Raw genomic sequence first — 17,845 nt, forward strand, 5'->3', positions numbered from 1 at the left:
AGATGTCTCTATGTCCCTGAACTGTCTCATCTAGCTGGTCAATTGGTTGAGCAACTTGATGCATGAATGAGAATGCCAGAGAAAAAACAGGCTGTCTCATAAAGAAAAGCTGAGGTGACTTCTGTACTGTGGGGGCTCAGGCTCACTCGGAAAGACCACATTCACATCCTTCAGTGAATAATTCCATATCTGGCATATTCCATGTGCATGTAGTACACCTATAATAGAACACTAATCAGGCTGTTGCAAGTATGATTGATGTGGGAACAGTGAGGAGCTGAATTGATCTGTACCTGGCCTGAGACCTTTATATTCCTGAAAGACCCTGCCAGCCTCCTTTAAGCATCCATGCTCTAGATGGGAAACACTGAAACTGCACACACTACAACCATGAGATCACCTCTGGCAGCCTGCTGATCTGGGTTTTTTATAGTATGGTGTTAAGAAAGTTACATTTCACAGCCTTAACATACAATCTGTGTTTAAGAAGTCTAGTCAAAACTGATCTCCAATGAATTATGTGCTCCTTCATATCTATGAAACAACAAACCAGTGGTGCATAATGCATATAATCTGGTCATACACATCTTCTGCTGCAGGGCATCCCACAGGCTCACTACAGGTTCAACAATATGCCAGGTTTTCTGAAGGGAATGCTGTCAAGTCTATCCCCCACATAAAAAGAAAACAATTCACAGTTGTGTTGTGGTCTGTGTGTTAGTTTGGTATTTGGAATATTATAAAATCTATATTTCAATAAGGCAATGACATCAAAGTGTGCTGTATTTTTATACAGCACAAATCAGCCCATGCCAGCGATTATGGAAAACTCTTGGCCATAGACTTAATAATTAAAATATAGTTGGTGTAATACACTATATGGCCAAAGTATGAGGACACCTGACAATCACACACATATGTCTTTGTTGATGCATTCCAGATTTAGTCCCCCTTTGTTGTGATAATAACCTCCACACTCTTCTGGGAAGACTTTCTACTTGATTCTGGAGTGTGGCTTTGGGGATTTGCCCATTCAGCCACAAGAGCATTTGTGAGTTCAGGATCTGATAATTTGCAAGAAAGCCTGGGGCACAGTCAGCATTCCAATTCATCCCAAATGTGTTCAGTGGGGTTGAAGCCCTGTGCAGGCTACTCGGGTTTTTCCACTCCAACCTTGTCAAACCATTTCTTAATGCATCTCACATTGTGCAGAGGGGAATTGTCATGCTGGACCATGTTTGGGCCTCTTAGTTCAAGTGAAGGGAAATCTTAAAGTTACAGCATGCAAAGACATCCTGTACAATTGTATCCTTCCAACTTCGTGGCAACAGTTTGGAGAAGGCCCACATATGGGCATGATGGTCAGGTGTCCGGATACTTTTGTAAATATAATGTATTTCAAAAACCAAACCAGCATAAAATACAACTTTATCAGCACAAGTCAACACCAACAAATGACATAAGTTGGATTCAATATTCAATTGTATAAACTTTTTTAGATGGTGTGACAAGTTCACATACTATAAGTCAAAAGGGAATCTAGTGCCTCAAGCTGTCCTGCACAGGCCTCACAGACTTTCCAGAATCAGAAAGCAACACCACCATTTTAGTTAAGATAGATCAGTTTTCTTAAGCTTGCTGTCTCATCCTACTTCTCTGCCTTCACAGTAGAATCAATAGAGACAGCACAGGCTCGCTTTCATCATGTGTTCTGCTGTGTTGGACTGTTGGATGACCTTGTGTCAGATAATCCCGGGTCATGCAACATGGTGGGTATTACCATGAGTTTTACATGCCATTTTTTTTCCCCCAAGTTTTGCTCCTCAGGACAGTAATATGAGGCATTCTGCAGGATACCGTTCCCACGCCTGCACTACCACCTCTTAATGTTGAGGGTCTCCTGTAGGAGAAAGATCTTGCCTATGGTTTTAGTGTCTTTTTATAGATATAATGTCTTATGTCCTTAGTGTAAAATATTCATATTGAGTTTTGTTGTCATTGTCTTTCTGCCATTACATTTTTGCATTCAAATAAACATCTAATAGGAGTCTAGTACACTGTGAATATGTTGATGCATAAAGTGTCTTGATGATCACATTAATCATTGCCAGTTCTGTGTAATTTAACAATATGGCTTCATCCCTCATTATTTGGAAGCTTATAACATAACACTTGATCCAGCACCTCCATTCTTGTGATTACATCAAACTGTATACAACAGACACCGGCTCTAGACTTAATACTGCTCTTGAGTAGATATCGAGCATGAAAAATAGGCTTTAGGTCAGGGTCTGAAACACACATATTTGAGACACGCCTCTGTTTTATACAAACTCCACCCGGCATGCTGAACTCTTTTCAGTATTAACTTCTCACTATTTACGTGTAACTCAACGCTGAATACAGTAATATGTGAATAACTCAATGTCGATGTAAACAGCCTCAAATTAAAGCAGGCATTCTAGATTTGAATCATAGTCACTGTTTCAGCTGATGTGCAAATGTGCTGGAGTACAAAGCCAATAAACCAAAATTGATGTCGTCAACCAAATACATATGAAGTACTGACTAAACCAGAATATAAGGGATCAAATGAACTCATATTTATCAAAAGCTTACCAGTTCTAATGACGTGTGCAACAATATAGAGCTCTTTTTTGAGATCCTTTGTGCTCAAATCCTAGAAAACAATTTTACTTTTTACAAAAGGATCAAATGTAACAGACATCAGTGTACAAAGATTTGTTTCTAGAAAATAATCCAAACACAACCAATGAAATGCTTTCTTACCATAAAAAGAGTACAGAGTCTATCCACTTTCTCAGGATTCTGTGGCCCTCCATTTTTGTTCAGCTTTACTAGAAACCTTTCGCTGAAATTACAAATATTCTCAATAAGCACAAGGAAGGAAACACAAGAGCTGCAAAAGATTCATGGTTAGTCTGAAGGAAATCCACATCTCCAAAATCACATTTAGTCAGCTAATTGTTAAACAAAAAAATTTATTCCACTTTTTTTTTTTTTTTTTTTTTTTATAAAAAAATTAAAGCTCCAATGAAGCTGGCAGTTTAGGATTGAAATCTAACTTGAACCTGATCACCACAAATATAAGATTGAATAAAATCCAACCTTCCTAATGATAGCACATGTTAAGCTGCATGAATAATGATGGCTATCATCACCCCACATCATATATCAAGGAAGCAAATTCAGATGACCAAATAGACTGGAAAGGGGGTAAGTTATTATAGTGTCATCTGGGGTAACATAAAAATAAACACATCTATCTAGATAACCCAATAAAGTAGAATGAGCTGAATAAGATAGTAAGTTAGCAAATGTTATTTTTGCCTGACATACATGTATACCTAACTAAGATAATCACTAACTTAGTGGTAAGATTCTGTTGACTAGCTTAGGTTGATTGCACAATGCTGGTAAAAAAAATTGGGGTTAGGGTTAGGACTCCCGTCAGCCACTGCACATCACATAATCACCAAACTCACGTCACATGACTGTTTTAAATAAATTTAACACCTAATTAATAATACACAGTACAACTTACGAAAAATTTCATTAAATTAAGTATCAATTGATTAAATTCTCTTTCATACTGCATGTTATTTATGGTTAACTGAAGAGGGATATGTACGGATTACACTATTATTTATACACACACTAAACTCGATTCACAGTCTGTCAGTCATTTGTTTAGCAAAGCTATTTCCTCCGAGTCATTCAGCTGAGCAGTGTCCTAAAATCAATATTTTATTCTCTCCAAACAAAGCAGAGCCACTGTCCTGAATGTTCTGTGCCACACTTGGGCATTCTTATACAAACCATAATATAAAATGAGCGCTACATTGCTGATGGAACAGTAATCTACAGCAAATTGAAGCTACTAACCAGAGACATATCACCCTGCAGCTCTCGCCTGTTTCCCCTGAAGCTAAGTAGGGTTGGGCCTGGCTTGAACCTGGGTGGGAGACCTTGTGGGGAAAGCTAAGGTTACTGCTGGAAGTGGTATTAGGGAGGCCAGCAGGGGGTGCTCACCATGTGGATTATGTGGGTTCTGATACCCCAGTATAGTGACAGGGACACTATACTTTAAAAAGTGCACTGTCTTTTGGATGAGATGTTAAACCGGTCTTGACGGTCTCTAGTCATTAAAAATCCCAGGACACTTCTCGTAAAGAGTCGGGGGTATAACCCTGGTGTCCTGGCAAAATTCCCATCATGGCCCCCCCATCATGGTCTCAATTTCTGAATTGATTACATCACTCCCCTCTCCACCAATAGCTGGTGTGTGGTGGGCATTCTGGTGCACTATGGCTGCCGTCGCATCATCTAGGTGGATACTACACACTGGTGATGGTCGAGGAGACCCCCCCCCCATGCAATGTAAAACGCTTTGAGTGCTTAGAAAAGCACTAAATAAATCTAAGGAGTTATTATTTAGTTATATATAGTTATATATAGTTATTATTATTATTATTATTATTATTATTATTACTTCAAATGTTCCAATTGCTACCAGATAATTCTGAAGACATCTGGAATTTGGGTCCCACTATCTATCTTGTTTGGCTTCTAGTTATAACTGTGCTTGTACATAAATCTAACCTGATGAATTTGTTTTCACGGGCATCGTAGAGACTAAAAAACACCTCCACGTCTTCATTGATGCTGTTATATGTGAAGTTTTTTAGGTTGAGAAAGAGATGGTGAGCAATTGGTATCCGGTATCCATCTCCATGACGCTGGCCCTGAAAATAATCACATGCAGATTTTCTGTTAACATGTACATGTATGTAACAATTTAATATTGCCAAAAGGGTGTGTTAATATAGTGTAAAGTAACATTAGTGTGAGTTCAAACCTGTGCTGTACTTGATTGACCACAATGTCTATTGGAGGCATGCTAAGGAAAAAAGACACACAAGACATTGTGTGAATATCTGTGAGTATAAGTGGATGTATGACCTTTCTTCATCCCCCAAATCAGTACAAGGTAGGGCAGGCAGTGGTCAAATAGATAATGTGCATCATAGCTTGCTGTGTATGGGACTGCATAGCCGCAGACCGGTCAACAATGGGCGAATGAGCATCAGAACTGTACCATGGAGCAATTGAAGAAGGTGGCCAGGTCTGGTGAATAATGTTTTCTTGTACATTATTTGTATGACCAGGTGTGTGTGTCACTTTCTTGGGGAAGAGATGGCACTAGGATGCACTATTGGAAGAAGGCAAGCAGGCAGAGACAGTTCGATGCTCTGGCAAATGTTCTGCTGGGAAACCTTGGGTCTTGGCATTCATGTGGAAGTTATTTTGACATGTATTTCCTACCTAAACATTGTTGCAGAAAAAGTATACTGCTTCATTGCAAGAGTATTCCCTGATGACAGTGGCCTCTTTCAGTAGGATAATACGCCCTGCTACACTGCATAAATTGTTCAGGAATGGTTTGAGGAACAAGGCAAAAAGTTAAAAGTATTGACTTGGCCTCCAAATTCCCCAGATCTCAGTCACATCTGTGGGATGTGCTGGACAAACAAGTCCGATCCCTGAGGCACACCTTACAGCTTATAGGTCTTGAAGGAACTTCTGCTAACATCTTGGTGCCAGATACCACAGCACACCTTCAGAGGTCTTGTGGAGTCGATGCCTTGATGGGTCAGAGCTGTTTTGATGCCACAAGGGGGACCTACACAATATTAGGCAGGTGGTTTTAATGTTATGGCTGATCACAGTATATGTACGAAAATCCCCACAGCCACATTCCAAAATCTAGTGAAAATCCTTCTGAGAAGAGTGGAGGTTATTATAACAATAAAGGGAGGAGCAACTCCATGTTAATTCAATTCAATTCAATTTTATTTGTATAGCGCTTTTTACAATAGACATTGTCTCAAAGCAGCTTTACAGAAATATCAACATGGTATACAGATATTAAAGGTGTGAATTTATCCCAACTGAGCAAGCCACTGAGTGGCGACGGTGGCAAGGAAAAACTCCCTAAGATGTTTTAAGAGGAAGAAACCTTGAGAGGAACCCGACTCAGAAGGGAACCCATCCTCATCTGGGTAATGATGTTAATCCCCATGATTTTGGAATGGGGAGATATGGGTTTAAATAGAGGTTCCAATCAACTTAATTTACCATGAATTTTTATATAGTTGTAGAAACATCTCAATGATAAGTGGAATGAGGATTCACCTGAGATCTATCAAGTTCAAGTGGCATAACAAAGGGTCAGAATTCTTGTATAAATGTAATTTTTCAGGTTTAAAAAAAAAATTATAAAACTTTGTTAAAAATCTCTTTAATCTTTTTTTTTATTATGGGGTACTTTTGCATATTCCTTCATTCATTCATTTTCCTTCCTTCCTTCAACAGGTTCCAGGAGCAACTGTGCATTGATGATCCCCATATGTTACAAAGCTATGAAAATAACTGTGAAAAATCTTACACAGGGTCTTCTCCAGGGTCTCTTGGGGATGTGCCTGATACAACTCTAGCAGGAGCTGACCAGCTGAGTAAGACCAACTGAGGAACTTCATTTCCACCTCCTCTACTCCTTATTCTTTTGGTCACAGTTTGTGAACATGAGAACAGGACTGTAAACTGACCAGTAAACAGAGAGCTCCATCCACACTCTCTTTTTCCATGACTCATTAAAGTGTTTGTCCTCATTTTTTGCTTATGACAACTTGTTCTGCAGTTGTCAGACATTCCACGTTTGTTCTGGGAGCTCAAATATTATTTGCTTTAAAACCAAATTTCTCACAATAGTAGTTCTGTTTTAAAGCAGTGTGATTATTGGAAATAGTAACAGTAATAAGAATATTATTACTATGGCTGAACACACACATACACAGACACAGTCACACGTTCATGCATTTACACCCCACAGAGCACATTTAGCTTGCTGTACATATGCTCTCATTCCAGTACAATCTGTCAGACAGCTTCACCAGTCACTCACCATCTTGTAGAGGTCAGATACACTGAACTGGTCTGGATCCACCATCTCAAACTCTTTTCTGGGCACTAGGTCTAAACCTAGGTGTCTATAATAGAGGAGAGGGAATGAAAAATATAGACAGTTAGGTGTAGTCTATTAATACTGTCCAGTAAGCTGCTTGCAAGATTTTCTAACTCCATAGAATATACAGTACTTATACATTTTTTTTCCAGAAAATGAACAGAGAATTGTGAATTATTAAGAAATTTAGCAAATGTAATATTTTGTATGAGATTTTTTGAAGGCTCCAAAATAGCGGGGGGAAAAAATATGGATGGAGTTTCAATCCTGCCTGTACCATCTGCCTCTATGTCCATGTGGTTCTATAAAATGCAAATTGCCACCATTTATTTGCCAGGAGGAAGGCAAAGAAAGAAGGTAGGAGGGACTGCAATATTTCCTGTTGCTAAGCAAAATTGGTCTACAAACCTACAGCAGAATTGCTGATAGTTTGAAAGACATGGGATGCAGTCATCAAGTGTGTAGTGTAGTATAAGAATCAGAAGGTTAGTTTTGCTGTGAATAAAGTTCGAAAAGTAAGATAAATGTACATACAATATGATTATATATGTACATATATATGTATATGCACTGTGTATAGTGCTGTGAAAAAAAAAAGTATTTGCCCCATCCTGATTTCTTCTGTGCATATCTCATACTAAATATTTTTAGATATTCCAACGAAATACAACATAAAACAAAGACAACCTGAGTAAACACACAATACAGCTATTATTTATTTATGTACTGCAGCAAAAAAAGTTATACAACACCTATCACCCATGTGAAAAATTAATTAAGTAATAACTGCTATTAAAAAAATTCTACCATTCACTACTGTGCCGAGTTTTTTCCATTCGGAGATAATGGCTGTCACTGTGATCCTTTGGAGTCCCAGAGCCTTTGAAATAGCTTTGTAACCATTCCCAGACTGATGTATTTCAATCACCTTCTTCCTCATCGTTTCTGTAATTTCTTTTACTTTTGGCATAGTGTGTTACTGGGTCAGATCTTTCAACCAACTACATGCTGCTGAAAAAGTTCTATTTAAGTGTTGATTTGATTGAACAGGGTTCACAATATTCAGGCCTGGTTGCGTCTAGTCCAGCTGAACCCCATTATGAATGCAGTTTCATAGATTTGGGGAATTAGTAACTATGGAGGCAAATAAATTTTCACACTGACCCATTATCATTTAAAAACTGTATTTTGTGTTTACTCAGGTTCCTTTGTTTTATATTTATTTATTTATTTGTTTTAGATTTTGTTATAATTTCTGAAACAATTTAGTTTAACAATTTAATATATAAGTATTTTTATGAATATATATATATATATATATATATATATATATATATATATATATATATATATATATATATATATATATATATATATATATATATATATACATTTAAAATGCCAATTCTAAAAAAGGACACTGTGTAAAGTGTCAATTAAAGCAGAATGCAATGATTTGCAAATCTCATAAACCTATATATATATATATATATATATATATATATATATATATTTTTTTTTTTTTTTTTTTTTTTTTTTTTCTTAACATGTGTAAATATTTGTATTAACATAAAAACATTCAACAACTGAGACATAAATTCACAGACATTTGAAGAACAGAAATGGAATAATAAGTTCCTGAACAAAGGGGGGGTCAATATCAAAAGTAACAGTCAGTATCTGGTGGCCACCAGCTGCTTTTAGTACTACAGTGCATCTCATCCTCATGGACTGCACCAGATTTGTCAGCTCTTGCTGTGAGATGTTACCCCACTCTTCCACCAAGGCATTTGCAAGTTCTTGATCACGTCTGGAGGGACACATGGTTACAAGTAATTTTACACTGCAAGGACAATCAGCTGACCTTCCTGTCTCCCTGTAGCACTGTCTTACATTACAGACATTACAGTTTATTGCTGTGGCCAAATCTGCAGTCCTTATGCCTCCCTGCAGCAGGCCTATGGCATGTTCACTTAGGTGAGCAGGCATCCTAGGCATCTTTTTCTGGTGTTTTTCAGTGTCAGTGAAAAGGTCTCTTTAGGGTCCTAAGTTATTGTAACTGTAATTGTAACTGTGACCTTAATTGCCTACTGCCTGTAAACTGTTTGTGTCTTAAGGACTGTTCCACAGGTGCATGTGAAATAATTGTTTATGGTTCATTGAACAATATATGTATGTATATATATATATATATATATATATATATATATATATATATATATATATATATATATATATATATATATATATATATATATATATATATATATACATTTTCCATTCTTGTCTAGATTCTGTGAGTCTGTGCCCATGATAGCCTCAGATTCTTGTTCTTGGCCGACAGGAGTGGAGCCTGATGTGGTTCTCTGTTGTTGTAGCCCATCCACCTCAAGATGTGACGTGTGTTCTGGCATGCTTTTCTGCTCACCATGGATGTAAAGTGTGGTTATTTTAGTTACTATAGACTTGATGTCAGCTCAAATCAGTCTGGTCATTCTCCTCTAATCTCTCTTCGCAAAAGGGGGTTTTAGCCTGCATACCCTCCACTCACAGAAAAAGAAAACCTTTTGTTTTTCGCACCATTCTGTGTAAACTCTACAAATTTTTGTGTGTGAAAATCCCAGGAGATGAGCAGTTTCTGAAATACTCAAATCACCCCATCTGGAAACAACAACCATGCCACAGTTGAAGTCACAGAGATCACACATTTCCCCCGGAGATCGCACTGGTCATGCCCTAACAGCCAGCATTGCTGCCTGATTCCTATGTTCATTGTCATCTATTTTCCAAATGTTTTTGTTCTCATTTCTGAAAGCCTTGATATTGTGGAACTGGATTACCTACACCTATGGCCATCCTTCAGAATACTGTTTCTGACATATCACTCTTATACAGTTACACCATCATTTAAAATCATGATATCACAGTGAAAAGGCTTAATACACTGACAGAAAATACACATATGTATATGAGAGTTAAAAGAGTTTGTTTGGTAAAGCTCTTACTCATTGCCCCAGTCCAGACGCAGAGTGATGTGGCGCTTCACCTCGCGGCTCTGCTCCTGAGTCATATGACCCAAGATCAGTTGACGCCGCAGGTCCATCAGCTCATTCATCACATGCCGCAGCTTCTGGAATAGCTCTACTCTGTGCTTCTGTTTAATCAGAGGATTCAGTGTTAACGTAAAAACACTATAACTGAATAATTATGTGTCACATTCAGGATGCACAATGACAAGGATAAGCTGGACCCAACATTTAAAATAATTTATTGACAGATATCTATTAACGAGCTGATTACAGTTAGTAAAAAAATACTATATGTAAATATATATATATACACACACACACACACACACACACACACACACACACACACACACACACTACCATTCAAAAGTTTGGAAACACTCGACAGAAATCTTTCTCATGATCTTAAAAAGCTTTTGATCTGAATGTGTATGATTAAATGTTTGAAATTGGTGTTGTAGACAAAAAATATAATTGTGCCAACATATTCATTTCTTTCATTAGAAAACTAACATTTTATTTACAAAAAAAAAAAATGTTTTTTTAAATGGATGACTTGGCGTGAAATATTCTGAAAAGCAGCCAATAAATGTCCGGCATAGGTGGGAACTCCTTTAATACGGTTTTAAAATCATCTCAGGATGATTCCTCAAGAAATTGATTGAGAAAATGCCAAGAATACATTTCTGGAAATTCTAGGCAAAAAGGGTGTCTATTTTGAAGATGGAAAAATATTAAATTATTTTGATTTATTTTGGATTTTTTATCACAACATAATTACCATAGTTCCATTTGTGTTATTACAGAGTTTTGATGACTTTATTATTATTCTTTATTATGACTTTATTATTAATATAAAAATAAAGAATGGGTGTGTCTAAACTTTTGACTGGTAGTGTACAGTGGTTAACACGTGTGTATATGTGTATATATATATATATATATATATATATATATATATATATATATATATATATATATATATATATATATATATAGAGAGAGAGAGAGAGAGAGAGAGAGAGAGAGAGAGAGAGAGAGAGAGAGAGAGAGAGAGAGATAGATAGATATACACACGTGTATATGTCTAGCAATCCGAACATCTGTATCTAAATCCAGATTTAACATGGTAGAGAATTTTTTTTTGGTTCAATATGAATCCTACCACTATGTCACTGGAAATATTAGAAATAAATCCTGGGGAAAAAAGTCATTTTTGCTTTACAAAATATACCAAATATCAATTTGCAGATCATAACGGCATTACAGCAGCTCTATAAATAAAAATCTATTTCTTTTGTGAATTTTGGGCCAGTTTGTATAGAAATATGTGGTTTTAATTTGGAGCTCAGTAAGGCAATGTTTAGTTTGGGCTACTGGAGCAATCCGCTGAAGATAAACGAAAATATTTTTTTAATAAAAATACTGCACACCACCTATTAGTGTCTGTATTTGTATACTGCATGTTTAGAACACGCTGTCTGTTCAATCAGAATAATGTATTCATTTTCAGTTACACCCCTAGTTAAAATGTATCGTGACATAAACCATAACTTCTATGAATTTTTCTTCCTATGAATTACCATAAAGAAAAAGAAAAAAGAGAGAGCAGGACGATGCATTAATCGTGCTTAAAAAGCAGTTGCTTTATAGCGGCATTGCCCAAGGCCCACTTTCAGTTTAAACTGAGTAGCAAGAGATTACACAATTCATTGTTACCAGGACAACCGAGGTTTCTCCAGACTGAAACCACCCACACACACACACACACACACGGAGGCACACATATATGCGCACGTAAACATATGTGCGCATGCAAACATACACATGTAGGATGCAAGACAAAATTAGCAGACTACAGAGTAGTCATAGAAGACTGTACCACATAAAGCTGTTTCCATAGCACTCCCCATTCCTGCAGTGTGCTGGTGCACTCAGTGATAATCGGATCCTCAAGAGGAACCACTGTCTCACACTGTCTGAAACACATCACACACAGACTTATTAAAATCCAACCAAACCTGGATTTTCATACAGCTGAGTCTCTTGATGTTACTTGCAGCCCCAAAGGCCATTCAACATGGAGCATACTTGCTCCAATATTTTCAGTGCAGATGAGGCATGCTGATGAGGATAATGAATTATCGAATCATACACTTACCCCCTGTTGGTAACTGTTGCTTTCTTTAAGTGCACATAGTTGACTGGAAAAATGCCCTGAAGAGAGAACAAAAGATTTATTATTCTGAGTAAATTTGCAAGGGCTAGCAATGTATATTATGTAACGTGGACACAAGTTGGAATCATATCTTCTGATGCTTTGCTCTAGAGACTTGCTGATTTACTGTACAGCCTCACTTGAGATCATTACAGAGCAGAAAAAAGTTTTACTCTCTTTCAGTGTCTCTCTCTCTACTTTTCTGGAACATGATCAAGGATTTTTTTTTTCCATGAGTAAATGTGAGCTTATTTGGACATCCCATGAGGATGAGGGGGTGCAAAAGATACGAGAGAGAGTAGGAGAGAAAAGAGAGTGGGTGATACGGCGCTACATTAGTTCCAGTAGTATAGTAGTCAGTCTGTTTATGAACATTTAATTTATTTCTGTTTAACTGTCATTAACTCTCTTTTCTTGTAGACCCCTGAGAGATGCACTTCACTCACACAGTCAACTGGTCGCAGAAACATAGCAGGAGTATATAGTGAGGAGCGAGAGTCTATAGTTTTAATAACAAGTCAGAACTGGATAATTGGCCTAAAATGTCACATGGTGTCCCACATACTTTAGTACCACATACTATAGTATCAAGGCAAACAACTTTCCTAGCAAACAGAAGATGAGTGTGCTTACAGGCAATTGGGAGGAATAATTGGAGGGATGTCTTTGAACCATCTCAGGTAATTAGTTAACTTTCAAATCAGTGAAGTTGGCATGCTAACTAAGAATTCAACAGACTTTAACAGACCTACGTAGCTCATCTACATCTAAAATCTACATCAAGAGACAAAGTATCTAACGCTAGATATCTAGGTCACGCTATTACAAAGGAGTTGCTTATAATGGACACGTTTACGTCTTGAACATGCCTTAAATTTCTCTCTGGTATAAACACTGAGTTTCTAGGAGATACTGTAGGTACAGTCCCCTCTGAAAGTATCGGAACAGCAAGGCCAATGCTATTGCTTCCACAATACATAGAAGACATTTGGGTTTGAGATCAAAAGATGAATATGAGACGATAGATCAGAATTTCAATTTTCATTTCCTGATATTTACATCTAGGTGTTAGGCAACTTAAAACATGGCACCACACCCAATTTTAGGTGAGGTAGAATAGGAACAGATTAAAGTAAATTCAAGTAAATAACACTTAATATTTGGTTGCATATCCCTTGCTTGCAAAAACTGCATCAAGCCGGTGACCCACCGACATCACCAAACTGTTGTAGTTTTCTTTTGTGTTGATTTTCCAGGCTTGTACTGCAACTTCTATCAGTTGTTGTTTGTTTCAAGGGAATTCTCCCTTCATCTCCTCTTCAGGAGGTGAAATGTTGCTCAAGTGGGTTAAGGTCTGGTGATTGACTTGACCAAAAACCTTCCATTTTTCCCCCTGATAAAGTCCTTTTTTGTGTTGGCAGTGCTTTCTGGGTCAGCTCATCTCTGTATTTTTTTGTGAATTCCAATCTGGCCTTCTGATGCTTACTGCTTATTAGTGGTTTGCATCTTGTTGTATGGCCTCTATATTTCTGCAGTATTCTTCGAACAGTGGACTGTGATACCTGTGAAGGTTGTTGGTGATGTCACTAACTGTTGTTCCCTTTCAAAGGGAACTTCGACGTTGCATTTAGCATAACAGTATGGGAGCGCCTTGTTGATGGAGCCTCTGTGGGGCAACATCCTCTAACTTCGAGGTTCATGCGTGGTGTCAGATGGCTGAGGCCCATCTGCAAGCTGCGCATACCTTCCTGTGACCTTTCTGTGGTCTTGGAAGGTCTGTCAGGGGCCCCATTTGAGCCCTTAGAGTCAGCCTCTAAGAAGCTTCTGACTCTATAGGTAGCTCTCCTATTGGCCCTGACATCTCTCAAGCGAGTGGGAGATCTACAAGCTCTCTCTGTTGCCCCCTTGCTGCCTTGACTTTGCCCCTGGATTTGCCAAGGCCTTCCTGTATCCTAGGCCGGATTATATTTCTAAAGCGCCTACATCGGCTGCCCACCCTGTGGTGTTGCAGGCTTTCTGCCCTCTTCTGTTCCTCACACCGGAACAAGAGAAGATGCACCTGATGTGTCCAGTAAGGGCTCTCTGTACTTACGTCCACTGCTCCGGCCAGTGGCATAAGTCGGAGCAGCTGCTGGTCTGCTTTGGCGGTGACAGTAAAGGCGATGCTGTGTCAAAGCAGCGCATCTCAAATTGGATAGTGGATGGCTCTATGGCTCTCTATGGCTTACGAGGCGCATGGTCTCGCCACGCCTCTGGGCATAAGAGCTCATTCCACTAGCGCGGTCGCCTTCTCGAAGGCTTTGTCCAGAGGGGTATCCTTGCAGGATGTGTGCGTGGCTGCAGGGTGGTCTATGCTACACACATTCATTCGTTATTACAGCCTGGATATTCATTCCACCCCGGGCTCGAGTGTCTTGCAGTAACCCTCGGGCTTGGGTATTTTTGAACAGGCCGTACCCTCAGTATGATGTAGTGGGTATTCCCGTTCCCATACTGTTATGCTAAATGCAACTTCGAAGTTCCCTTTGAAAGGGAATGTCATGGTTACGCATGTAACCCTGTTCCCTGAGAAGGGAACGAGACGTTGCATAGCACTGTCATACCAGGGCAGGCCTGTGAATTGCGTCTTCGCTTCAGATAATAGAGGCTGGCGGCGTGGTTCACAGGTGCCACATATATATCATGCGACACGCTTAATTGCCACGTCACTTGATCATGGCAGGCCTATAAGTAGAGGCATGATTTTACACAAGCTTCAGATAGCGGTCACGCGCGCAAGGCGCTCCCATGCTGTTATGCTAAATGCAACGTCTCATTCCCTTCTCAGGGAACAGGGTTACATGCGTAACCCCAATGTTTTTGGTGTTTTCTTAACAGATCTCACAATGTTTCTGTCATCAACTGCTGCTGTTTTCCTTGGCCAGTCTGTTCCATGTCTGATTGCTAGCACACCAGTGGTTTCTTTCTTTTTCAGGACATTCCAAATTGTTGTGTTGGCTATACCCACTGCTTGTGCAATGGCTCTGATGGATTTTTCCTCTTTCTCAGCTTCAAAATAGCTTGCTTTTCTCAAATATACAGCTCTCTGGTCTTCATGTTGGTTTATCCTTATTAACAACAAATTCAGTCTTCACAGGTGAAACCTAGGACTCAGACCACATTCAGAGCTATTAATGATTAAAACAATCAATTTAACAGGACACACCTGGACAACAAGAAACACCTATCAGTAAGGTGTTCCAATATTTTTGATCACTGGAAAAAATGGGTGGATTCAAACAAAAAGGTGCCATGTTCCAAGTTGTCACATCTATATGCCAATATGAGGAAATGAAAGCTGAACTTCTGATCTATCATCTCATATTCATCTTTTGATCTCAAACCTAGATGTCTTTAATGTATAGTAAAGACAATAGAATTGGCCTTGCTGTTCTAATACATTCAGATGGGACTGTATAAATGTCCTTGCCACTGTAGGCTATGCCACTACTTAGCATCATTTAGCCATGTACAGAACTGCAAGAACTTTATGGTTCTTCTAATGTTATACCATTTGAAAGTGTTAGTTTAGTCGAATAACACTTCGTTTCTTTTAGTGCTAAATCATAATAAGTGGATAATATTTTATGTGATAACATGTCAAACCTATTCCTAAATGAAATTTTTGACAAGATCTTTTGCCAGATTATAAAACCAGCACCAGGTCACTAGGCTACTTGAGTCTTTTTGCAAGCAGGTTGCATGTGCATCACTTTTTGTTTACAATCACCCAGGGGTCTACTGGGTCTCAATGCAGAAAGCTTTCCTTACATGCCACAAATCATGCCAGAGAAACTGATTACAATAAATCAGAATAATACAAATCTCACCTTTACTGTTGGTCTTTTAGTAGAAAAGCCTCTGTACCAGCCTAAAAAAAAAATCACATGGTCATTCAACAGCACGCTCTTTAACTCATAAATCACAGGCTTTTGTTTGCTGAATGGTTTGAAGTGATTGGTTTATTGATTAATGAAATGACTATAGGTTTTACCATCACATTTCTCCAGGATTTGAACAGTTTCTCCAAGCTCCAGCACCAGGGAATGACTGACCGAACTTCGGAAACTGCCTATCACTGAGACAGAGAGGAAGAGATGGCAATCAATACTGACTCTCTTGAGAGCACAGTGAATAAGCAATATATAAGAAAAGAGAATGACAGGCAAAAAATACTGATATTAAATATCCACAATCTAAAGGATTTGGCTATGACATAAAGTTTGAAATAATGCATATTATTTTTTGTGACCTACTTTCTAAGAAGACCACAATTAGATACAGAAATCTGAAATATTTACAATAATAATAAAAATCTTCTATTACTTGCAATGACACTGCAGGTTAGTGCATTTTATAAATGCTGTAAGCAGATATTCTGACAGAAACAAATGATTTTAGTTTGTACAAATATTTTTGTTGTGGTGTTTGTTGGTGACTTGCATAAATATTCACCCCTTAAACTTTTACACATTTTTGTAGTGTACATTGAAATAGACATAACTGGGATTAAATATCATGAATCCACATAAAATAACCCATAATACTGAATCAGGGGGCAGATTGATATAGTTTGCAAAATTATTTACAAATAAAACATGTAAAAGTTTTGATTGCATAAGAATTAAAGTCATTGCTGTTCTGGTGTAATTATAGAACATAGCTAAACAAACAGCATTATGAAGCACATTAGCTATCAAAACACGTCCATGACAAAGTTCTGTATAAGTATTAATCAGGATTTGGTTCTTAAATATATACAGTGGGGTCCCCCACTGAAGACAACAGCTGGTTAAGTTTAGCAAGCGGAATTTCAGCCCCTTCATCCATTTTGCAGTTCTTCAGCTGAGCAACTGTACAGGGCCTTCATTGCCTTATTTTGCCCTTCATAATGCTCCATACATTCTCAATCAAAGACAGGTCAGGACTGCAGGCAGGCCTTGCTGGCACCCGCACTCTCTGCTTATGCAACCATGTGCTTTTAATTCGGGTAGAATGTGGTTTGACGATGTCCTGCTCTGGATGGCAGCATATGTGGCTCCAAAATGTGTACATATATTTCTGCATTAATGCTGCCCTCACAGATGTGCAAGTTACCCATGCCATGGGCAATGACACACACCCATACCATCAGACGCTGGCTTTTGGACCTGACAACAGCTTGGATGGTCCCAGTGGTGGGGCTTAAATCCCCAACCTTCAGATCAGTAACCCAGTGCCTTGACCACTGAAGCACCACTGCCCTAAACAATGTAGAGATGTCAGGGGATTGAACACTCCACCTCATGCTTTTGGGATGAATTGGAACACTAACTTTAAACCAGGCCTTCTAGTCTGACATCAGTGCCTCACCTCTTGTGCTCTTGTTGCTGAATGGACACACAACCCCACAACCAAATTCCCATCTAGTGGAAAGCCTTCCCAGAAGAGTTGGAGGCTATTATAGCAGCAAAGGGGGAACAATTTAATCAATATTAATGCCCATGGCTTTAAAATGGGATGTTCAGTACTCAA

The 17,845-nt window shown here is 38.5% G+C and overlaps 1 protein-coding gene across 2 annotated transcripts in view; it reads right to left on the bottom strand.

Annotated features, from left to right (window-relative positions):
* LOC108266029 (dedicator of cytokinesis protein 3) overlaps positions 1–17,845 on the bottom strand; it is an 86,600-nt gene that overhangs the window by 62,059 nt on the left and 6,696 nt on the right. For both annotated transcript variants that reach the window (XM_017468971.3, XM_017468970.3), the window contains exons 2-11: positions 16,326–16,409; positions 16,162–16,202; positions 12,236–12,291; positions 11,957–12,053; positions 10,051–10,199; positions 6,986–7,070; positions 4,880–4,921; positions 4,624–4,766; positions 2,791–2,872; positions 2,620–2,680 (exon numbers count right to left, since the gene is read on the bottom strand). In XM_017468971.3, the coding sequence (XP_017324460.2) occupies positions 2,620–2,680; positions 2,791–2,872; positions 4,624–4,766; positions 4,880–4,921; positions 6,986–7,070; positions 10,051–10,199; positions 11,957–12,053; positions 12,236–12,291; positions 16,162–16,202; positions 16,326–16,409 (840 nt within the window). The remainder of the gene's footprint in view (positions 1–2,619; positions 2,681–2,790; positions 2,873–4,623; positions 4,767–4,879; positions 4,922–6,985; positions 7,071–10,050; positions 10,200–11,956; positions 12,054–12,235; positions 12,292–16,161; positions 16,203–16,325; positions 16,410–17,845) is intronic.

Source organism: Ictalurus punctatus, chromosome 5, assembly GCF_001660625.3.
Source record: "Ictalurus punctatus breed USDA103 chromosome 5, Coco_2.0, whole genome shotgun sequence".
Taxonomy (NCBI): Eukaryota; Metazoa; Chordata; class Actinopteri; order Siluriformes; family Ictaluridae; genus Ictalurus; species Ictalurus punctatus.